A 24,944-nucleotide genomic window follows, 5' to 3' on the forward strand; every position below is an offset into this window, starting at 1 on the left:
TTGCAAATGCAAAAATCAGCCACATTGCAGCTAGTGAGGCATTCAGGTAATGTGCTGAAGTTCAAACCAACCATCTGAATTTGGAAGAAAGGTGGTTGTTGCTGCAAGAGGAAGTAGTCTACTGGCTTTTTCATGCACAACCATCTCTGGGGGTTACAGAGAATTGTGAGAAAAGGGGAAACTATGCAGTGAGTTGCAGCTCTCTGGGTCAGAATCACTGAGGTCAGAGGAGAATGACCTGATTGATCTGAGCTGATAGAGGCAACACTGACTCAACAAAGCACTAACTACAACCGAAGTATGCAGGAGAGCATCTCTGAATGCACAACATGTCAAAACTTGAAGAAGAGGGGCTACAGCAGCAGAAAACCACACCAGGGTCAACTCCTCAAAGTCCTTTAACTCCTCAAACAACGGGAAAGAGAGGCGACAGTTTACACAGGATCACTAAAACTGGGCTGCAGAAACGGGGAAAAGCATTTTCTAGTCTGAAGAGTCTCAGCAACATTCAAACGTAGAGTCAGGATTTGATGCAAAAATGGAAGCTGGCCAGATGCTCATCATCTTGAACAGGGGTCACCGACATTTTTAAATCAAATATCCCCTTCAATTTTAACAAGGAAAACTACAATTACCATCAACATTCTCTGTGAAAAATCCACTATTTTACTTTCAATGGATATAATACAATGTATCTATATTAGGGTTGTCAAGATTAATCACATTAACCGCAAGTCCACAATTAGTGTACTTATTTATTTTAATTGTGATTAATCTCATGCTTTATTGGGCCGTTTACAGCACACTTTGGTTAAACCATGCCAGAGTCTCCCTGTAGCAACAGAGATGTAAAATAAATCCACCACTGCTCCTTAATGTCTCATTTCACTTTAAAAACTCACAGCTCAGTGGTCAAATTAAGTCATCTGCACCTTCTATTTCTTCTACAATCCATAAGTTCCTTTTTCTGTGGTTCAGCTCATGTTGAAATCTTCAGTCTCCCTAAGCAGGTCTTTATTTAAACAGGAAGTCAATTACACAGTAGAAAAAAACAAAACGTCAGAAAAGCAGTTTTGGTTGCAAAGAAGTCTGATTTTAAAATGGGATAGAGGGATGTAATTAATCGTGATTAACTGTAGAAATCCTGAGATTAATTGCAAATAAAACTGTTAATCTTTGGACAGCCCTGATCTCTACATAAACTCATAGATGAAAAATAATATGATAAAAGTAAAATTAGCTTTTGTACGGAAGCCCTAAAGGGCCATGTGTTCATATATTTTTTTTACTTTTCTCCTTATATCCGGATAGATTAACAGTGACTGAGGAGACATGTTTTTATCTTTACTTTAAAAAGATCTACAAACCATTTCCTCTAGCCGTGAGTCTCAGGTGAAGTTAAATGGATGCTAAATTATGTTACAATCTTTTTTTATCACTTTGTTTTAGAATAGAAAAAATATGATTACAGCTCCACCCTGACATTTAAGACCATGCAAATTCAGGGGCAAATGTTTATGATGATCTTACCAACTTTGAAATGATTATGTTTTGTAAAATTTGTTTACATTAAAGATCTTAAACCTAAAATCATGCCACAATTTTGTAATTTGAATTTCCTACTATTATGTCACTTTTAATAGTGTTGATAATCTGTTATTTTACTGGGACGGTTATCTCACCTTACATTTTTTTCAGGTTTGAGATGCAAAAATATGAAATTAGAAGAACTTCATAATTTTTTTTTTCTCAAAGGTAAATAACAGAATCTGACACAAAAAAATATGCATGCCATGTCACTGACCCTTATACAGTATGCAATTAACATCCAAATCTTTCCATTATTATTTGACTTGTGAAAAAACACTGGTGCGTGAGAAGAATGTGACTTTTTTCAACTTTGCAAGAGTGACTTTGAAGTGTGATAGAATTTGCACAACAGAATTCAGTTTGTCTACTTTCAGCTACTTCTAACATGTTTCTCATGAATTCAAAATAAATCAAGTACTGTGTTCATCACTGAATTTGCAATGATTGCTGTAAGGGTAGCTACTACCTAGCTTGAGTTTCACCTGACTGCATGTCAAAGTGTATAAAATGCAGAGCATTGAGTGTCTGCATTAAATTATCAGTTGTGATAAAAAAGGTAGACCTTTGTGATGAGCTTAAGGCAAAAGTCCATAATATAATAAACTCATTTGTGCTTGCTTTTATCATACAGAACATGATTGTAACAGCATTCATTTAATGTAGTCGTGATAGTATTTTTGGAGATGTGATACTTGTCTGGTCTGGGAAACAGGTCAACATGACTTTAAAAATGTTTATCAGGGTGCTGGTTTAACTCAGCCGGAAGAGCAGCCACCCTCACAGAGTGGCTTGAGTCCTTGTGAGACTGGTTCCAAGATCAAATCCTGATACTGGTGCAGCATGGTGCATTACTTTCCTCATTGTTTCTCCTCGTCTTTCTTGAAATTGAGCAAAAAGCTATCTAAAAAGTGCAGTCAGTTAATCATTTTGCTTCAGATTTTCTTCTTGCCTTGAATTTCAAATTGTAGCACTTTTATTTGACCCTTTTTTGAGTGACACATTTTTAAAAAATGCTGCACCTCACATTGTTGAAACTTCTGGTATAAATTAGATATCAAATACATAAAATCATTAAGAGCATCAGTTAACTTGCAACATATAAAGATGTCATGAGTCACATGTTTACAGATAGATATTTATTAGAAAAAGAAAAAGAGCATTTTTTACAAGCCAAACAGCTGCACTAAAAGACTGAGTGACCAGATCAACTATCAGATTTATCCAGCATTAAATAACGAAAGCCACAATAGGCGAGCAATGGATCAGGAAAAAACTATATACACAAAAACATCCATGTTGACAGTGTAACATCAAGAATTCTTAAATAGGCCGAGGCCCCTTTCTGGACTTGAAGCTGTTAAGAGGAAGGTCGAAATGGGGTGAGAAGGTTAAAAAGGAGAGAGAAACATCAAGTAGAAGTGGTATCTCACTTGACAAACATAGGACTATTTATTGAAGCTGAGCTGGGTGTGGTCTCCAAAGATGCTGGGAGTGTAAAGGGTTAAGATCTACAACACTACCAGGGGTTACAGTAACTCATGATTAGCATGCCTAATCTACAAAGACAACCTGCCTGATGGTTAAAGTACTGCTAGTTTAGACAGGAAGTACATTACTGGGACCTAGCAGGGGACTGAGAGACAAGCATGTACAGATGCTTCACCAGACTACCTCCCAGCCCCCTGCTCTACACTAATCTCCACTTTCAGAGGCTTTTCTCTTATCTAACTGTTCCCTCTTTTCTATCACTGGCCTGTTTCATGCATCCACACTCGCATGTCATTCTTTTCTCAAAACATGATGAAAAGTCATGCGAGCATTAGAGCAGAAACGTAACACCACACTGGTTACTGAGCCACCGAGCTGGTCTTCCCTCGCCTGTGCTTACGGACTTCCTCCATCAGATCTTTCAAGTACTGGATCTCTCTGCTGATGGACTCTGCCTTCTCCTTTAGCTCGTGGTTCCTCTTCTCCAGGTCTTCCAGCTCGCTGCCGAGCAGCTCCTGCTCCACCCTCTTCTTCTGTCTGTAGCGGGTTGCAGCAGTCTTGTTCTGCTCCATCTTCTTCAGCTTCTTCTCAACCACTTTGGGCGCACCAGACACAGATTTGACCTTGGCGGAGGGAGTGGTGGGCGAAGTGGGTTCAGGTTTTGTGTAGGGTTTGGTCCTGGAGGAACCAGCTGATGGAGAGGGGGTTGGAGGAGGTGAAGGGAAGCGAGGAGGAGAGCCAGCACTGGACTCGATGCCAGAGTCGCTGTCACTGTCAGTCGATGGAGGGGAGATATTAACGGACTGATCAGAAAGAGACACGAGGGAGGGCTCTTGTTTGTTGGTGAGCACAACCACGATGTGGCCAGAGGAGGGCAGGGAGAGCACAATAGGGCTGCCGGTCTGAAGGCTTCCACTGGGGTCTGGAATGATGGTGGCTGTGAGGGGTGTGTTTTTCTCTGCATCCAGGACATCCACTTCACTCCCCAGCTCCAGCGTGTAGACTGAAGTGGGAGTAGGAGAGGGAACAGGGGAGGCAGGCTCAGACTTCATAACAACTTCTTGAGAAGGAACCGACTCTGTCGTCTTGGCCTCAGTCGCCCCAGGGAGGGGGAGCTCAAGAGGAAGAGCGGGGATGCTGGGCAGTGGCAGGCTCAGCTCCAAGCTGTTACTGGGGACTGGGATGGTTGTGTCATAGGGGTCTAGATCCAGATCCATTTGGGAGTCGAGGGAGGCTAGGAGATCCTCGGGAGAGCTGGGGGACTCATCAGATGAGCAGGAGCCAATGAGGGAATCCAGGTCAAATTCACTCAGGTCGATTTTCTCTGACATCCAGTCCAGGCCCGCGAAAGCATCATCTGCTGACAAAGAGGATTTTTATCATTAATATTTAATCCAACATGACTCTGCAGTGACTAACTTCCTAGAATTAACCTCTCTTCAACTTGTTTCTTAAGCATGAGCTTAGATTATGCCATCATCATCAGGCACTTGTAAGGAAGTCTACATTTTTTAATTTCCTGAAGGCTCAATGCCAAAAAGCATCCTAGTGTTTTTTTCCAGCATCAACTTAAACTGACTTCTGTCCATGTAGAAGACAAGAGTAAGACTTGCTTATACAGATTGTTTGTGAAAACTGACAATGTACCGAGTTCTTAAGATATACAGATATATTTTCAAACCAGAAATAGGATAAGACTATACTTTCAAATGTTTTAAATTGAAGTTGATGATAAAGTATGTCAGACCTAATGCTCAGTTGACATTGTTCACAGTAAGTTTTGTTTAGTCTTAATGAGGGGTTATCAATTTATTTACATTACATAATTTACATAGCTTTGTTTTTATTTTTTTCTGCAAAAAAATAACTTTGTGTAATTTTTCATATACATTTGGCTGTTTTTAACCAACTGACTTTTTTGACATTACCCTGAATAAACTTTTGAGACACTGTCTCACAATTCAGCTAACTACAAAGATGTCAATGTCAGTCAGCCTTACAGAGGATATCACACAAAGGGAATCACAGCATTGTGAAATGACACCCAGAAAAAAACTAGTTTGAGCCAGTTGTAACCACACACGTAAAGCCACACCTGTGATACCTAATGTTTGCCCTTTATTACCGTCCACACCTACTAATTTGTTTAGAGTCTTTAAGTTTCAGTCTCTTAGATGAGTATCTTACAAATGATCAATTACTTTCCTCATTTAAAATCTGACTCATTTAATGTCATAATGTGGAACTACCTTAAAAAAGGGCAAAATGACTTTGCACTTAACAATCAAGATATATGGGAAACCCATGTATAAAAAGCTGACATTTCCAAACCCCTCATGATACCTTAGTACAACAACAAATTACTTAGACAAACTCACACTCACCTTTGCCATCGTCTGCTCCAATATGGGCATCGAGCAGGTCGCTGGCGCCCAGCCAGGGGAGGGACAGAGAGTCCGCTCCGGCCTTGGTTCCCAGGAAAGAGGGATGGGAGGGGGTAAGAGGAGGAGAGGGAGGTGGGGAGGCAGAAGAGAGTGGTGAGAACGATAAGGTCTGGTAGGGAGACAAGGAAGAGGCGTAGGAGGAGAAAGAGAGGGGGGGCGAAGCTGGTGCCTTCCCCTCTAGAGAGGAGGAGGGAGAAAGAGTTTCTTCTTCATCTTGGTCCAGAAGGGGCCCCATGGGGTCAGCCATCAGAAACGAGGACCCTGTAGACATAGACGCTGGCTTTGAGTTTATGATCTTACAGACTTGCCAAAGATTTATATTATACCCCTGATTTATGACAAGGCATACAAAAATATCCAATGTCAGCAAAAGTTTTCAATCCTCAGCAAAACTCGGTAATCTTCGAAATGAGGATAAATACAGTTTACTATTACCACTGTGCTTAGCAAAAACTAAGGCTTTAAGCCCTTATCTGAGTGAACAGTCACTTAGAAATGCTGAAGTGGTGCTTTGGGAACATGTGTCATTGTCACATCACCAACCTAAGCACAGGGCCTCCACGTCCTCCAAGGCGAGTGTCATGGCTGCTGCTGGTCAGTGGTAGCCGTGAAAGGGTGAGGAGATACAAAGGCGAGTCTGATGATGTTAGCAAGTCGAGCGGTTCGATTGTGCTGTCGACGGCAGCAAAGCTGAGGGTGATTGCCGAGAGAGACCTGGAATAGAGACACCCGTTTAAGACATGTTAAGGTGAGAAAATGTGCATCATATGCAGACTGATGAGGTTAAAACATAGGGACAGTGTGGTAAAAATATTCAAGTTTGGCAGTAAAGAACTGGATTTTTCCTGCAACAGAATGCTCCCAGATATGTTATAATCTGCTTTTATTTGTAATAAAGGGGGACCACAAGACTAATGAGAATCAGCCAGATAGATGCACTATGGCACAACTGCTTTAAATGGGCAGAGCTAAGTTTTAAACCAGAAACAATCCCCCTGTTTTAGACACATAATGGAAAAAACACACATTTCCTCCCTAATTACCTTCATGTTAACAATACAGCTTTCCTGTTGGTGTATGCTCATGTAGTTAAAGCTGTTAACACAGGGGGGAGGGGAGGCTAATTTTGGCTAATCCTTCCACTCAGTGTCAACGCTGCGTTGACGGTAAAACACTCCGCCCTCCACCGGGGCATAACATTTCCTAATTTGGTCATAGTTTGGCCGGTAACCCCGCCTATCTCAGTGAGTCACGGCCGGGATGTGGGTGGGTGACCGCCATTTTCACAACAGAGCCATCTGTGCGAGGGCTGAGTGAAAAGGACAGTGCGCGCCATTTTGGAGGCGCCACGTTGTCAGTGTTTTATACACAAAGACACCAAAAATGCTTTAGAATAATAAAAATAATTTCAGCAGTTTTATAAAACTACATAACTTATTTTTTGAAGCCCAAGAAGGCTTCGTTATGGACAGGGTAAAACCGTATTAACGGCTCGCTACTGTTTGAACACAGGGCAGGACGCTGCCTCACGCGCCGGTTGGTACTACTTTAACTGACAGTTTGTAATTTGACACCGCCGTTCAATCACAATAAATTCAGGATACACTTTAAATGTGCTAGTTTCCTTATGTGTGAGAGGGCAACGCCGAATCAGGTTGATAAGACTCAACAAGTCTGGCAACATGAATTGACATCAGGCAACCACGGAAGTATTAAGACAAATTTAAAATACTTACGCCATTTTGCCAGAAATTGCCAGTGCACTTTGCCGTTGCACTGCCGGTTTTTTGCCGCTGCAAGTGAAGCCGCCGCACGCCTTTATGCTGCCATTTTGGCGCTGGAGAGCGTCCACCTGGAGTTTGAAATCCTTTCTTCTGTTGACGGAACGAAAGACAGGCGGGGAAAGTCACCCAAGTATATAAAGGACCGAAGCACCGCTACCAAAATTCCTCCGCGGTATCACAATTCTTTCTACAGTGTATGGGTATCACTCCGCGGGGGCGTTTGTTGTCAATGTAAATAGCAGCGCGGGTGAGAGGAGTTCCCGTTTATTAAAATACATTTCCGAGCAAGAACGACAAGAGTTCCTTGTCGCTGGGCGGTAGTAGTAATTTTGTAAACCCAAACGCGCTAGATGACGTGCTTACTACACCAAATACTTATTTGTGATTGGTGGATGCAAAATATGTAGCTAAAAAATAGATCCATATGGAGCTTTGCATACACACACGAGTGCCTCCCCGAGGCAAATGTAGGTCAAAGTCAAAATGTAAACATTGAGGAAGCATGTACTTTAAAGAACGTAAATAAAAATGATAACTACTGAGAAAAGCTCTGTACAAACACTTTTAATTGAAAAACATATTGCGTAAGATATAGCCTGTTGGAAAGATACTTTTAACAAAACTTTAATAGACACAAATTAACACCATTGGGCCACTTATTGCTTTTAAATGTCTTTTAAGTAATAGAGGTAAATACAATTATTTGTCAAAAGCAGTTTTCCTCTTGTTTCTACCTCTTTAAACATCTTTCATCCTGGAAATCGTTTTAGAATAAATATTGTTCATAAACTAATTCTCCTTTCGCATCAATTACATCAATTCCACGTTGATGAAAGCTTTGTAAATGAAGAAATAGTCATTTCCCTTTCGTTAGTAGTGTGCCGTTAATTTTGAAGATGGTTGAACACAAGTTAGCAGCTAACCTTCATAGTAGGAAAGAGAAGTGCACGTACTTCTTACACTTTATACTGCCTCTTGCACTTTAAAAAATGCATTCCCCCAAATTTATGTTTTCTTACTGTTCTTTTTACACTAAATGTGCCGTCTGTTGAGAAGTTTTTGCAGTTAAACTCAATGAACTTGTCTACAGGTCACTAAGTCCAGAGTCTGACTGCCCCCTGGTGGTTACATACGAGTGTTTGAAGGCACACCAGTGTCATATTTCTTACATAATTTCAACAGGATATCACATTTCTACAGATCATGACTAAAAATATATTCTCATGTAAAGTTCAACATATCTAAATGACTAAATTACTACTTTAAAGAGCCACGGTAGAGGAGGTTTCATGTGGGAGAAAACTGAGAATGTAGCACATAAACCAAGAATATATGAAGTCTAACAGTAATCTGTTTTAAGCAGTTTTTTAGGTTAGTCTGAGAGAAATATAAAACAAGGACTAATCAAAGATGTAAGAAAAATCCTAAAATAAAGGTTAGGTGCAAGAGCACGTGATTGGTAGCAAAAGCCTGCATTGCAACAAAAACACAGAGGCTTCCTGGATAAAAAGTAAAATGCTTCAAAACTTTTTGATAGTGCATACGTTTGAGCCAACATTGTTTTGTGGCCCACTTTTGCAAGAAACTCACTTAAATCCCAGGAGAAACTGTACCCATCTGTTCAGGGTTGCCAGGCCCACACTTTTTCAGCAGCATTGGGCTACTTTTTACAAACTGCTGCAGGATTTTTTTCTTTACTGCGCTTTGAGCAGACCCATTTTTGATGTCTTGTGTATGTGTATTTAATATCCAAACCAGAATAAAATACTTTATTTACCCTCAAATACAACTAAATCGACCAAGAGAGAAGCAGGAAAAACATAGAGCAGGGCACACAACCGAAGATCCACCGTGCCACATACAGAAGCAGCACACCTGCTCTTACACAAGCAATATATGTGGTGTGGCACAGGTTTTAATGGCTTATGTTGAATTTCAGCATTGGCCTTGGTTTTGGGCTAGTTTTACTGGCCATTGGGTTAAATTTGTCACCAAGACCTGGCAATGCTGCATCTGTTACACTGTATAGCCTGGCTTCCTGGCCGGTACAACCAGCAAGTCCTTCATAAAGAAGCAATGCTCATTGAGATTACTGGTGGCCAATGCCACGACTACTGTTAGGTACCTCATACAGCCCATACCTCATTAATGTATGAAGTTCAGGCCTCAATATACCAAGAATAGTGACAATTAAAAGTGAAACTCTTGGCAGTAAAATAAACAACACTTCCCCTGTATTAATATCAATGTATCTGCAGTCACCACCATACTTTCAAGTTTAAAAAATTTAATGAGCAGAAAAATCACATATTTGTGTTACTTTGGCTGAAAATTTCCACCTTTAGGCTTTTTTTCATGAAGTGTACGACAAAATCTGAGCAACATCAGCTGTTTGGTTTCTAAAAGGAGGCTTTCAAAGTGAATCCACTGTGGTCATGGTATTGAAAATTCTGTCTAAGACTAACTTTGGATCAGCTGAGTAACAAATAGACAGTGCTGAGATGGATGTTTAGCATCTTGACAAACAGCTCCAATATGCTAGCATGCAGACATAACTTGCATCCCTAGTCTCCTCCTTAAAACAAAATCAGATGAGCTATAAAATAAAGAAATCCCCCTTAGTAAAGTGTGCACCCATAAAGACATGAACTATTCTGATGAAAACTGTTTTTGAACCAGTCTGTAAACAAGTTTATTTCAGCTGTAAAATCCATTGTTTTAACACAAGTGTGTATTAGACTTGTGGTACTTCTACAGTCAGCCCTAAGTGGAAACCTGTTTTATGCTTTTTTGTTTGCATATCCACATTAGCTTCATTTTCCAACCACAGAGGCTCCTGCTTGGTCTTTTTCCATTGCTGAGACATGATAACAGGAAACCAGATGTTAGATAATTATCCAGACCAGAAATCCACTTTTATCCATGAACAGCAGTGTATATGTGTTTGAATAAGCATGGTTAATTCTCCTCCACAGTTCTTCCAAAATATTCCTTCTGAAATTGCTGGAACTCCTCCTCAGTGAACAGAGACTCTGGCTCTTTGGCTTTCTTGACTTGTGGCTCGCGGCGATTTCTGGACTGTCTCCCTGTATTGTGATTGAGGATCTACAAGAGCAGAAAAAGTGAGTTAACAACATGTACAAAAAAACTTAATGCACATAAAATAGAAGAATTGGGAATTACAAAACAAGAGAGGAGTGATTTCAAACAATCAGCATAAAAAACAAACTGTTTTTGTTGTGCGTTTTAACAAGCATTAATGTCCTGATTTCTTTCAAGACCAGTCTGATCCTTCTTTACAAGTTGTACTCAAAACTCTACCATGAAAGTTACACTGGTATGTAGGATATGTCTGTTTTGGGGGTCTCGCAGAGATTAAGAAAAAACGGCTTCAACTGTTATCTTGCACTATGACGTCCACCAAAGTCCACAACATTCCACAGCTTTGGTGCAGCTTTGTTGTTCTTTTAGCACCATCTGATTTCACCATTTGGAATTTGTGCTTCAGCTAGCTTTTGTATGGCAGTTCAGCTCTCAGCCTGCAGTGACTTGTAAAGTACAGACCTACAGCCTAAAAGCTATGCTTCCCATCTCCATTTGTCACCTGCCATCTTTACCTGAGGAGTCTGTGAACAAACTGATGCTACTCAAGGTTTACTTTCTTAAAAATGTACCGATGTTTTCATTAAATCCTGGGGGAAAAGCTGTTGCAAAGTAGCACCAATCCCACAAGCGTAGTCTGCATTGCTATGTATCAACAAATTATGAGAAGGAAAGCAGCTGCTTGCAATACCTAAATAACTAGAGCTGATTTTCACTAGCATTAGGCAGTGTTAATCTTATTGACCAAAACTATGACTAAAAGTGTTAGTCAGCTACCTTCTTTCCATGAGAAACACTAGACTAACACTAGGGCTGGACAATCAATCAAAAAATTAAATCCCAATATGGCCTGCTCCAATTTTCAAATTGCAGAAGGTGCAATATTTCTTTAAACTGAAATTAGTTTTAAGATAGCAATTAAATTTTTTGTTTTTTGCAGCAGAGATATTATGCATTACAGCTCATGCAATCATCCACAGGTAATGCTTAAGACAGTCTACAAAAATCCTACTTTTTTGTGCATTTTTCTTATTAAATATGAGACTGACATAAATTGATCACTCCCGTCAATACATACATAAATTCCTATCCAATTTTCAATATGAGTCAAAATCATCACAATTACATATTTTTCAAAATTGTTCAGCTCTAGTTATATCTAATATTGTGTTGGTTAGAATATAGAATGATTTATTGGAGAACTTAAGAAATATCAAATCGCAATTGCAATACTGGGGGGGGGATTAGATTATTCTCCCAAAACATTCAGCCCTAAGTAACACTAGCTAAAAACAGCTCTTTGATGACAAAAACTCTAACGAAAAGTAAGTTTAGTTTTCCTCAAGGAGACCAAGATGAGAAAAAAAATGTAATTTGTTATTCGGTGGACTTCCAAAATCCATGATATTTTTCCCCTGTGGGTAAATCTGTAAAAACGTGAGGTTATCTGTAGCCCTTCTGCCTCTGACCTGTAGAAAGGAGTGATCCCTGGTTCCTCAGGGTGCACAGAACAGAAATATGACTTGGCACCAGATTAAGGCAGAGAGAAAAATTTTTGAAAGATTTGACTAAAATGTAGGATTTTTGTATGAATGAAAATTGCACTTAAAGTTTGTTTTAATTTTAGTTAGAAATTACAAAAATGTGACTAAAATTAAAAGGTATTTCAATAATAAGACTAAGACTAAAGTTAAAAATAACCATCAAAATTAACACTGGCATCAGGTTGTGTGCATGGTGTATGTGGCTTTCGCACTTGTGGACTTGATGACACACAATTCAGCATCTTAAAGGTCACATATTATGTAAAATACACTTTTTCAGGCTTTTCGAGAAAAAATATGCACCCCTGCCCCCCGCCCCCCAAGAATCAGAAAAATCCAACCCCCTCTCTTTCTCCACCTTTTGAAAAAATGTGAGCTGGAACAAGGCATTCTAAGATTTTCCTCTCATGATGTCATGTGGGGAGTTAGCCTAGCCCCCAGGTTTGGTTTGCCCTCCTCTAGCTCTCCTCTCCTGAACCTCCTCCCAGCTGGCAGCCGAGAGGAGGATCAGAAGAACCACATCCATCAAGTCACATCCAATTCCTGAGAGGGGCGTAATCAGGAGTGGAGTCAGACAGCTCATTAATATTTAAAGCCACAGACACAGAAACAGCTCTTTCTGAGCAGGGCTGAAACAGAGGGATTTTTTTCACATGCAAAAATCCAATACTGGAGTGTTTTTTCAGCAACAAATGTCACAGACATGTTTTGGGGACCTCTGAGACAAATATAAACTTGTCTTAAAGGAGTAAAATATGTGACCTTTAAATTGTTTTGTGGTCACACAGGTAAATAGGATGCAGTCAACCCTTTGGCTGATGACATTGGTATTAGAGGTGCACCTTGTAAACCGGATTTTATGTTATTGGTAATAAAAGAGGCTACTTTAAAAGAGATCTACTAGACTCATAGTAACAGAAATTAAACTATCTCTACTGATGGGAGTTGTCACGGGTTAGCATTCTCTACATTTCTCACCTTCAGGGTGTCAGAGTCTGTTGCTTTGTAGCCAGTCGTCATAAAATATTTGAGGTTAGCACTCATCTGGCTCGTCCTCTGCTTCTTCCTGAACTCCTCTGCAATTCAGAACAAGAGTTAGTAAGAGCAAGAAGGTACTATTTAATAATACAGGTTGCCTCAGTGAGCCCTAAATATTTCAGTAACATCACATTCTACAATCTACACAATTCCAGAGTCATTATGTTTACACTGGTATATCATAGCAGTAATTGTGGACTTTGGCTGACATGGCAGCAGAATTTCAAACGTATCCAGTGACTAATCTGGTAAATATATCAATACCTGCCTCATAACAAGAAAAAAGTCCACACCACCCAATATGGGGTTAGTTCTGGTTTGTAATTACCAAAAAAATAAAGGCAAACTCCTACACATCATCTAAACTGTAGAAAATACATGAGCATTATTTTGTATATGCACAGATTACACAGTGCGTTATCTCTACCAGTTTAAAATATGACAAAAGAGCTCATGTTTTTTCAACTCTTGTACGTTTCAATATAAATAATGATATTGTCTTAAACATGTATCATCAAAAGTACTGACAACCTTATTTCAGACAGTATTGTAAATAACTGTCTACACAGATGTATGGTCCTTCTTTTAAGGATTAAATACACAACTTAAAATTGAACTTCAGATTGATTAAATAAGGCCTTTTTATTTCTGTTTTTAATGAAGGACGTATTTGCATACAAATGTTGAGTTGTGACTGACCCACGGCGGACTTGATCCTCTTGTCTTTGACTGTAGCTTTGCTCTTCCCAGGTCCGAGTCGACCCTGCAGCCGTTTGACCTGCTTGGTGACTCCCTGCCGCTTGGTGCTCACCAGCTCCATAACTGTGGCCGAGCTGGGAGTCTGCTGTTGCTTCTTTTTCTTTGCTTTGCTGACATCTGACAACACAGGACAAAAAAGGACAGAAGGCAAGCTTAAATTTGCGCAGGGAAATTCTTTTTTATTTTGGTCATATATTGGCTAAGGCTCTAAAATGTGTAATTTTGCACTATTTAATACTGAAATAAAAAATGTGGACAAAAATCTTTTAAGTCTAGTTTGAAAGGGATAGTTAACGGGAAGCTGAGGCTACAAGTCACACAGGCTCACCAAAATTGTACAATAAAAAAAACTGGAAAATGTTGCATGGTCTGATGAGTCTCAATTTCAGCTGCAACATTCAGATGGTAGGGTCAGATTTTGGCATAAACAACATGACAGCATGGATCCATCCTGCCTTGTACCAATAGCTCAGGCTGGTATTGGTGGTTTTATGGTGTGGGGGATATTTCCTTGGCATGCTTGGGCCCCTTAGTACCAATTGAGCATAATTTAAATGCCACAGAGCTACCTGAGTAGTGTTGCTGACCCTGTCTCCTTTTATGACCACAGTGTACCCATCTTCTGATGGCTACTTCCAGCAGGGTAATGCACCAAATGATCTCAATCTGGTTTCTTGCACATGGCAATGAGTTCAATGTGATCCAATGGCCTCCACAGTCACCAGATCTCAGTTTAAGAGTGTCTTTGGCATGTGGTGAAACAGGAGGTTCACATTATGTATCTGCAGCCAACGAATCTGCAGCAAATGTGTGATACTATCAATATGGACCAAAATCTCTGAGGAATATTTACAGCACCTTGTTGAAACTATGCCACAAAGAATTAAGGCATCTCTGAAGGCTAAATATAATAGGCAATATAAAAGATGTAATAGACTAAATTTAATGATTAATTTTTGAGGCAAAAATGAAAAACTTTTGAATCTAATTTAATTGAACTGTACTGGACAAACTAAAATTGAAAGATTTCAAGTTTTTGATTGAAATTTTAATAAATCTCCATTTTATCGTAGTGTTGGTAGTTCAAGCCTTGTCAACGAATGTCTTGATTTACATGAAAACAGATGAATAATTATTTTATTATTTAGTTAGGCTAAAAATTGTGATTAAATATATCTTAAAGTAATCTACTAATTCGGTAAAATGCACCAAAAATTAAAATAACAGTAAAATAATTCCCATTCTCCAACAACATGGTAGTGGGTTAGATGAGGACCCTGTTAGCCAATGCTGATGTAGCTAACCCCTGTTAGCCAGTGAGTTATCGGGCCACACTAACCTTTAATGTCATCACTGAGCAGCTCCAGTCCTCTTCTAATCAACGACGCCGACATAACGAGTAAATAAAGTCAAAAAGTTTGGTTAAAACGAGCTACATTCACATGAAGTTTCCTGAAAGCAACATGTGAGTTTGTCAACAACCGGTAAAGACTTCCTGTGTATCACTTAAAAGCAGCCGACTGGAAAACAGGCGAAGACGTGTCAAGTTCTGTCCAGCTAACTTGTTTCTCCGGAGCAAAACCTACTTCGTATACTTTGAGTATTACAGCTTAAAATACTGTTATAATACACAATTGTATATAATAATAGTAATATTAATAACGTGAAATGTAATAACAATAATAAGCAATATAATATGGTTTACGATTTAATTATCCACCGAATCTAACCTAAATATTGCTTGATTTTTATTGTCATTTTTTTCCTAACGTTGTTGAACAATATGTACTTAAATATTGCAGATAGCCTATGCACTTTAAATAAATATATGCAATGAATGGTAATATGAACTTTCCAAATATAACCCAGTGTTGAGAGAATAAACTAGACCCATGTATGAGACTTTATTCATCAGAAAAAGCACAGGTTGTTCCGTAATTTCCCACATTGGTGTGGAGCGTCCCCGCCTCCAGCTCACTTCCAGCTGTTGTACAGTGGACTGGGGGCGTGTTTGTTGTTACTCTCACTTGCTCTGTCCACCACCATCAACCTTTATCACGGGATAAGCTCGATCTTTTGAGTAAAACTTTGTATCCAGTCTACCTCTCACCATGGCGCTTCAAGCTAGAGCTGTCCTCACCTCTAAATGGCTCTCAGAGGCCATGAAGGCTCAGGGGAAAATGCGCATCTTGGACACCTCTTGGTATTTGCCAAAGCTGCGACGAAACGCCAAAAGCGAGTTCAAAAAGAAACATATTCCTGGCGCGGCTTTCTTCAACATTGACCAGTGCTGTGATAAAACCTCTCCCCTGGACCACATGCTGCCATCAGAGGAGTTTTTTGCAGATTACGTTGGGAATTTAGGAATCGAAAATGACACGCACGTCGTGGTGTATGACGCCAGTGAGTTTGGTGCGTTCTCCGCGCCTCGTGTCTGGTGGATGTTCCGAGTGTTCGGGCACAGGTCCGTGTCTATGCTTAACGGGGGACTGAGAAACTGGGAGCTAGAGGGTCGACCTGTGAGTGACCAGTATGTGAAACCAGCACCAGCCGAGTTTAAAGCTTCCCTGAACCGCCCCTGGATCAAGACCTATGATGATATGCTGGATAACCTGGACACCAAGGAGTTCCAGGTGGTGGACGCCAGGCCTGCAGGCAGGTTCAAAGGACTGGACCCTGAACCCAGAGACAGTGAGTAGTCTGCAGCTGTAGCAAATGCAGTTCTCTCTTTCAAGTCAAGCTAACACACTGTAGCTACAGTGGGAAGAGCGCAAAGCAGTCTATCAGTTTTAGAAGTTTAAGACGAAAGTATGTGTGCATAATAGGAAGTTGATGATCGACTTCACACATTTTTTTTTAATCATTCTACATTTGACTGGGCCAAAACAGGCCAAGCTTTACGTAGATGGACATGGAACTGTGATTATTCAACTGGATGAAAAATGTATCAACAGCTTATGGTAATAGCTGCTACGAAAAGGGATGCAATATAATCAGCACAATTTAGAATCAATGGATAACAGTTTGAAAGTCAAGTGTTAGTGGATATAAACATTTCCCTGCACAACTGTAAAATCCAAATGAATGCACTTAAACTTAATGCTTAAATTTGTGTGCATATATATAATATAGGAAAGGTCGCTTTTTAGATTAGTAAGTATATTTCAGTGCAGAAATTCATCATATTATATCTTTAACTCTTCAAGCCCTAATCCATTTTTCTAACAATTTGGCCTCGCCTTGAATTATTGTCTTAAAACGCTTATAAACCATCAACCATGTAGTGCACAATCAAGCTCTAAACATCCTTTTGTTCAGGACAACCTGAGATTATGTATGCTGCAGTTTTGTCACTTGGATTTAGAAAGGTTATGGGACTATAAAGATGAAAGAAAAAACTCAACGGAAATGAAAACTCGTTATATTTCATATTACATATTGATAAAACATTTAAACGTACTCATTATTACAATAAAACAGATTTAAATAAATTGTATGGCTGCATGTTCTTCATAGACTTTTGCCGCTGTTTCTTTCGGGACCCACAGAAAACTGCTCTTCGACCCACTTTTGGGTCCCAAACCACAAGTTGAGAAACACTATATTAAAGCACATATTTTTGTTAGTACAGAAAAAAGAATTTTTGATTTTTTTATTCTAATTGAGCATCATGGTTACTGGACAACAAACACTACACATAAAACTGGGAGGTTATAAAAAGTGGAGAAACCATACAGCTGTCAGTGTCAATGCCTTTGTTTAAGAAAAATTAATAGAATTACTGTAAAGTCAAATATAAACGTGCCTGCTTGCGTGAAGGGCGGCATGATAATTTTAGTATGATTAAGGTATTAGCATATATGAACAATTCTGCCAATATTTTAAACTAAAATTTTGGCTGTAAAAGTCTGCCCTTATTAGCTGTAAATGATGGCAGTTTGAACAAATAAGATAGTGGACTTTAAGGCTGGACTTACAGACCTACTTCAGCTGATGTATTATCTTTATTCTTCATCATACCTTATCCTGACAATGTCAGACTTTAAATTGTGTGTTTTATGGGCTAAATCTTTAGGTTGGTATCAGCTCAAACTAATTTGTAAATATCGGCATATCAGATATCAGCAGAAATATCCAATATTGTACATCCATGCTTGCATGACTCTGGTGTTCAGCGTGGTAGAGGCATGCACTGAAAAAACTGTAACCGTAATGATCCATTGCTCCACTTCAGTGTGTGTCAGCGTTTTTCAGAGTTTACCCTGAACAAACACACAGATGGGCTTGGCCTAAATCACTGAACAACACAAACACGAACGCGGAGCGGGCATACATGACATGCTTGCATAACTGAGCATTTAACCAACAATCACTGACCCATATGCTCACACACACGTCTGCAGAGGAATCAACGGTCTAGACTGTAGATACTGTCAGACCATATAGATAAGTGGATCTTTACAGAAGGCATTGTTAGATGATAGCACTCACACAGCATACGTGACTTATCTCATGTTATTTACACTTTAGCCACACCCAACTACACACACATTGTCCTGCAGACACACTGGACATGAGAACTAATACACAAAGCCGTAAATGATGAACAATTAAAGAATCCATCCACACTTCTGTTTGCCAAAGCAGTCTTAGCAGTGAGTTTTATCAGCAAATTACAGTTCTACTAGAAATATATACTTTTTATGTATAACCCGATTCCAAGAAGTTGGAATGCTCTGTAAATGTATTTAAAAACAGCATGCCGTGATTGTCAAATCTCATAAACCCATATTTTATTCACAATAGAACATGAACAACATAGCAGATGTCCAAACTGAGACATTTTACTACTTCATGACACATATTAGCTTGTTTTGAATTTGATGGCTGCTACACATCTCAAAAAAGTAGGGATGGGAAACAAAGGGCTGGGAAAGTAAGTGGTACTAATAAAAAAACGGCTGGAGGACAGTTTTGCAACCATCTCAGTTAATTGGCAACAGGTCAGTGACATGAGAGGCAGAGTCTCTCAGAAGTAAAGATGTGTTGAGGTTTATCAGTCAATGAAAACTATGTCTAAAAACGGTGGTACAATTTCCAAAAATGGTCCATCATCTACAGAACATAATAGATTTAAATACTCAGAGAATCAGCAGAAATCTTTGTGCCAAGGGACAAGGCCAAAGGTCAATATTGGATGTTTCTGATCTTTGGGCTCTCATGCAGCAATACATTATAACAAGCATGCATCTGTGCTGGAAATCACAGAAACATGCCTGTTCATCTCCTCTTTAGTAAACAAGACTTGGGGTCTGTGGTTTCCAAAAAGAATTTCAAATTTTGATTCATCTGACCACTGAACAGTTTTCCATTTTTGTCTTAGTCCATTTTAAATCAGCGTTGGCCCAGAGGAGAAAGCAAAGGATCATGTTCACATATGGCTTCCTCTTACATGATACAGCTCTAACCTGCATTTGTGGATGACATAGTGAACTGTGATGGCAGACAGTGATTTCAGGAAGTTTACCTGAGCCTGAGCAGTGATTTCAGTACAGAATCATGCTAGTTTTTAATGCAGTGCTGCCTGAGAGCCCAAAGATCACAAGCGTCCAATATTGGCCTTGGCCTTCTCCCTTACACACAGAGATTTTTCAGATTCTCTGAATCTTTTGATGATATCATATTCTGTAGATGGTGGGATATTCAAAGTCTTTGCAATTTTACATTGAGGAACATTTTTCTGAAATATTTCCACTGTTTTTAGATGCAGTTTCTTTTAGATTGGTGAACCTCTGCTCATCTTCATTTCTAAGAGACTCTGCCTCTTTTAAATGCCCCTTTTATACCCAGTTACGGTATGTTACTGACCTGTTGCCAATTAACTATTGCTCCATTCCCATTTTTTTGAGATGTGTTGCTTCCATCAAATGCAAAATGAGCTAATATGTTTCATGAAATGTTAAAATTACTCAGTTTCAACATCTGATATGTTGTTTGTGTTCTGTTGTGATTAAATATAGATTTATGAGATGTGCAAATCATTGCATTCTGTTTAATTTAAATTTTGCATGGTGCCCCAACTTTTTTGGAATTAGGGTTGTATACAGTGTAGTTGCCCTTCTAACTTTGTAGAGAATTAAATAAATGACCAGTTTGTGTTCAAAGTTTGCTGTTTTTTTCATTGTTTTTACTCTTGCCTCAAAGTCACAGACTTGCTTCCTTCTCCTGCTGACTGCTATCTTTATTCTTGTTTATGGCCGTGATGCTCAGCTTACTTCATCTGCTCTGCTTTATGTTGGTACAGATTTTTCTTTTTCCACTTGTAAGAAGCTGAGCTGAAAGTTTGCTGCAGCTGGAGTGATGTAAGACTTCTTGAACCCTCCGACCTCTTTACTCAGCTCTTGTCACAGCTGCAAGAAGTTTTATCATGAGTCAGCTTTCAGCTAGGAGATTTTAGAGAAAGATGCAATCTTCAGGAAAGAGTAATAATGACCAAACAAGCTCTGTATCACTGGTTTCAGTGGAAGACTAAAAATAGCAAGAGATGAAACAGACTTAACCTGTGGTCACAGAGGAGTGAAGGTTTAACAAATTTTTAATGGCTCAGATTTAGCATTTCAGCATTTAATGTGATATCCTCTGAGATCCAAGCTTTTGCTTGGAATTTGTTTTAAGTTCCTCATAGTTTCTTAGGACCAGTAGGACCTGGTAAGCATAAAACCTAAGTCTCGTCTTTGAACAGGAAGTAATTTTCACCCAAAAAATGATTCCTGCATTGCATATGCAGAGAATAGGCTTATCTTACTTTACAACCTCAAAAATCACATATTTTTTAAAATGTTTATACATTCCAAGTGTGTTGCAGCATGTTGTTGCAAGGGGGCCATTCAGTCAGTCAGAAATAGTGTCAGTCATTCAAAGATGTACAGTGTAGTCCTCGTTCTGATGATAGACCTAAAGAACTTGTTAAGGCCAGATAGGATCTAAATTTCCACTAGATTCCCTTTTAGATAGAGATTCCCAAAACATTAAAAAATCCCCTAAATTCCCTAAAATTTCTAAGGTCAAAATGCCCTCAAATATTCCCTAAACATCTAGGTAAGCTTTTCTAAAAAAAAAAAAAAAAAAAAAAAAGCCAAAAGATTTACAAGCAAGCAAATAAGCAATTTCCCCCCAAAATTCTGCTAAAATTCCCCCCAAAAAACAAATAATTTCCTCCAAAAGTTCATGGAAAATTGTGGGGAAAAAAAACAAAAAATGCGCAAATAAATTCCTCAAATACCCATGAAAATATAGAAACAATCCAAAGCATACTAATCTTCTCAAAATAAAAGAATAAAAATCTCCAAAATAGTTATTCCCCAAATATCTAGCTAGGCTTTTCTAAAAAAAAAAAAAAAAAAAAAAAAAGCCAAAAGATTTACAAGCAAGTAAATAAGCAAATTCCTCCCACAATTCTGCTAAAATTCACCAAAAAAATCGAATGATTTCCCCCAAAAGTTTATGGAAAATTGTGGGAAAAATTCCAAAACTGCACAAATAAATTCCTGAAATACCCATGCAAATATTGAAACAATTCAAAGCAAACTAATCCTCTCAAAATAAATGAATCAAAATCTCCAAAATACACAGGCACATTCCCAAAAAAGTTAAAGAAATTTCCTGAAAAATTTAGTGAATTGTCCAGACATTTCTAGCACATCACTTGAAATTTTAAGGAAATTCTGGACACCTATCTCTAAAATTCTAGTGGCTGCTGAATTTAATACTGTTCTAGGAAATTAAAAATATAAAAATGTCCTCATATGTGCATAAAGGGTCTCAGGAAGTTATGTAAATGTGTACCCTGCTATACTGCCCCCACGAGGTCAATAACGTATGCTTCAAAGCACATAAAGCCGTGGTCTGAAAATAGAAAACCATATGTATATGACTTTTATGTTGGTATACTTACATTATTCTGTTTTTTTTTTTCTCTGATTGGCAGACACAGAGCCCGGCCACATCCCCCGCTCCATCAGCGTCCCCTTCCACTCCTTCCTGTCCCCGTCGGGTCACTTCCTACCAAAGGAGCAGCTCCAGGCTCTGTTTGCCCAGGCGGGCGTGGACCTCAGCCGTCCAATCTGTGTCCTGTGCGGCTCAGCTGTGACCGCGTGTCATGTGGCGCTGGCAGCCCATGAGTGCGGGCACCCGGGGGTGTCGGTGTACGACGGAGGGTGGTCTGAATGGTACACCCGCGCCGTGCCTGAACATGTTATATCTGAAGGACGAGGGAAACACTTGTGATCGGTTCAGGATGGCAGGAGGTGAATGGATTCAAGCTGGTACAAGGAAATGCTAGATTTTTTTGTGTGTCCAGTGTTTTGAAGGAAAGGTTTGACATCTTGGGAAGTTCTTTTTTTTCCTTCATGTCAAAAGTAAAATGAAGAGATGAACACCAGTCTCATGTCTGTGTCATGAATGTTTTAACCGTGCATAAAAGACATGTTCACATGCTTTGGTAAGCTAACCTCTTGCTGAACAGTGAAATAATTATTCCTTAACGTGCAATCACAACAATAGTATATACATCTACAAAAAGGTTGCCTAGGTCAGTCGTTTTCCGTGGTGAAGCATCAGCACCCACCAGCACTATAATGACAAAGTGCAACCCAGCTCACTTAAACTTTTCTATCACATCCAAATGTTTTTTTCTAAAAAATTAGGCATTTTGGACGTGAGATGTGATGGAGCAAAGAGATGGAAACATCCTTCAAAATAAAAGCACATCGTAGACTTTTTGTCACATATTTTTTTTCCAAGGCACACAAGTCAGTCCCATTGAAAATGGTTTTATAAAACAATTTTTGTTCCTGTAATACAGTAATTACAGTTACAGTGATTTGAGTAAATGTAATTAGTTATAAGTCAGGGTGGACTGTGACAAATGTCAGTTTCTTTTGAAAAGTCTCACACATGGAGGTTTGCATGGCTCAAATAGCAACAGACAGCAACAAAAGTGCTCTCACCATCTCTCTCACTCACTCATATGCAGCATTGCCAGCAACCACAACTTGCATAAATATTCCATGTCAGCAAGAGGTAGGCCTATTTCATTTATATAGTCAGGGAAAGCACATCAAAAAGACATTTCTGATGTTGTCATTGTGATTTAAAATACACCTAGATGGTTTACAAAGGAAAAAAAATGCTACAAAGTTGGGGATTAGGTTGTGTGTGTGCAGTCCTCAGATGAAAATCAAACAAGCTAGAAATCCATCCATTAGTGCAACTTGTTAGGCCGTGGTTAGCCCTGGTGCCCCCCGATGCACTATACAACAAATCACAATGACTTTCCCTCACTGCACACCTGGCTTTACAGACATTCAAGCATACACACTCACACCACCGGGCAATTTAGAGTCACTAAAGATCATTTTCTTGGACTGTGGGAGGAAGCTGGAGCACAGAGAAAGAAGAAACCTTCTTGCTATGAGGCAACGGTGTTACCCACTGTACCACTGTGCACCCTGTTCTGTGGTCACTTTCCCAAGATTTTAAACTCTTTTTTAACATTTAATCAAAAGATAATCTAGGTAACATACATTCATCACAAAGTGACTTTTCTGTCAGTCAAATGAAGAGGATTTTTGTATTTTTTAACAGCTATAAAGCCTTTGTTGGATTTAAACAGTGAAACTGTATAAAAGGGTGAGTTGGAATGTCATGTTCATACTTACTCCAGGAAATAAACTAAATTTGATAATGTAGGTCTTCTTTTTGAAGCCTTTAAGGTTGAGGGCTGTGTTGAGTTAAGCTGGTAATAAAGTGCTTTGAGTTTGACTGTTGGACTTTAGACCTGTGAGCTGATACTGAACAATGCTGATTAGCCTTTCTAACTCACAAGACAAACACACACACACTGTTTCATTGTGCTCTCCTCTTTAAAGATGTCATCCACAAAACAAATGCTCTAACAGGTTGATGTGACTTGAATAAATGCAAAAAATAAAGAGGAAAACAGTTATATTTTATCCCTGTAAATACCTTCTTTTGTTAGTTTTGTTTCAGAGAGACCCTACATATCTAAGCCTGAGATTCTGTTCCTGCAGACAGCTGTTCAGAAGTCACTGAACTGCAGCTGAGTTCTTTTAGGTTTCCTGACCCTATGGATCAACATGGTGATCGTTGGCAGGATTGAGACCACAGACCACAGGCAGCCATTTGCTCCTGCTCATATACTGATAACTGCTGTAATGTGTCCATCAGTATTAGCTTATCTCATCTATGCACATTCACTCGTCACTAAGGCAGAAGTGGGAGCAACTGAGGTTCATCCTTAAGACTCTTCATCCCACTGAGAGACAACCGACTCTGCTCTGAGCCCCACCAAGCCTGTAAACTAGCAAATTAAAAGAGAGAGAAACTGTGCAACCCCAATTCCAAAAAAGTTGTGGCGCCGTGTAAAATATAAATAGATAACAGAATGATTTGTAAATCTCATAAACCCATATTTAACTTACAATAGAACATGGCAACACATCTCAGAAAAGCTGGGACAGAGCCATGTTTACCATTGTGTGGCATCCTCTCTTTTTCTAACAGTCTGGGAAGTGAAGAGACTATTTGCTAGAGTTTTGGGAGAGGAATGTTGTCCCATTCTTGCTCATCAGCCCTGTGTCTTCTTTGCTGCATCTATCCTGCCTCCTGATGCTCCAGATGTTTTTTATTAGTAAAAGTCTGGACTGCAGGCAGGCCAGTTCAACACCTGCTTCCACTGTGAAGCCATGCTGTTGTGATGGATGCGGTGTGTGGTTTAGCATTGTCTTGATAATATAGTTAAGCCCCTCGTCCTTGTCTGGACAGGAACATATGTTACTCTTAACCTACTTTTTAGCATTGGAAGTGTCTTTCCAGATGTGTCAGCTGCCCATCCATAGGCACTAATGCAACCCCTTACCATCAGAGATGCAGGCTTTTGGACTGTGTGCTAATAACAAGCTGAATGGTCCCTCTCCTCTTTAGCCTGCAGGACACAGCATTCGTAGTGCCCTAAAATACTTAAAAAATTTAATTTATCTGACCACAGTACAGTTTTCCATTTCCCCTTAATCTATTTAAAATTTGCTTTTTTGTCCAGGGAAGACAGCAGCATTTCTGGATTATGTTCACATATGGCTTCCTCTTAGATGATACAGCTCTAACTTGCATTTGTG

General features: G+C 39.3%; 3 protein-coding genes across 4 annotated transcripts; 1 reads left to right on the forward strand and 2 right to left on the reverse strand.

Annotated features, from left to right (window-relative positions):
* Positions 1–2,711: 2,711 nt before the first annotated feature.
* Positions 2,712–7,424, reverse strand: atf4a (activating transcription factor 4a). Of its 2 annotated transcripts, none has more exons than XM_041785462.1 (4): positions 7,259–7,424; positions 6,066–6,236; positions 5,463–5,783; positions 2,712–4,435 (listed from the first exon to the last, which is right to left on the reverse strand). In XM_041785462.1, the coding sequence occupies exons 2-4, from the start codon at positions 6,103–6,105 to the stop codon at positions 3,438–3,440; spliced, it is 1,359 nt and encodes a 452-aa protein (XP_041641396.1). In that variant the 5' UTR covers positions 6,106–6,236; positions 7,259–7,424; the 3' UTR covers positions 2,712–3,437. The 2 variants fall into 2 exon arrangements, with proteins under 2 accessions (XP_041641396.1, XP_041641395.1); XM_041785461.1 differs by having other exon boundaries at positions 2,712–4,438.
* A 1,666-nt stretch (positions 7,425–9,090) lies between these two features.
* rps19bp1 (ribosomal protein S19 binding protein 1) lies at positions 9,091–15,253 on the reverse strand. The gene is made up of 4 exons (XM_041785562.1): positions 15,089–15,253; positions 13,690–13,866; positions 12,931–13,028; positions 9,091–10,411 (listed from the first exon to the last, which is right to left on the reverse strand). Exons 1-4 carry the CDS (start codon positions 15,141–15,143, stop codon positions 10,265–10,267), a joined length of 477 nt encoding a protein of 158 aa, XP_041641496.1. The 5' UTR covers positions 15,144–15,253; the 3' UTR covers positions 9,091–10,264.
* Positions 15,254–15,721: 468 nt separating this feature from the next.
* LOC121507721 (3-mercaptopyruvate sulfurtransferase-like) lies at positions 15,722–22,184 on the forward strand. The gene is made up of 2 exons (XM_041784038.1): positions 15,722–16,440; positions 21,737–22,184. Exons 1-2 carry the CDS (start codon positions 15,861–15,863, stop codon positions 22,033–22,035), a joined length of 879 nt encoding a protein of 292 aa, XP_041639972.1. The 5' UTR covers positions 15,722–15,860; the 3' UTR covers positions 22,036–22,184.
* The last annotated feature ends 2,760 nt before the right edge of the window (positions 22,185–24,944 follow it).

Source organism: Cheilinus undulatus, linkage group 4 (assembly GCF_018320785.1).
Source record: "Cheilinus undulatus linkage group 4, ASM1832078v1, whole genome shotgun sequence".
Taxonomy (NCBI): Eukaryota; Metazoa; Chordata; class Actinopteri; order Labriformes; family Labridae; genus Cheilinus; species Cheilinus undulatus.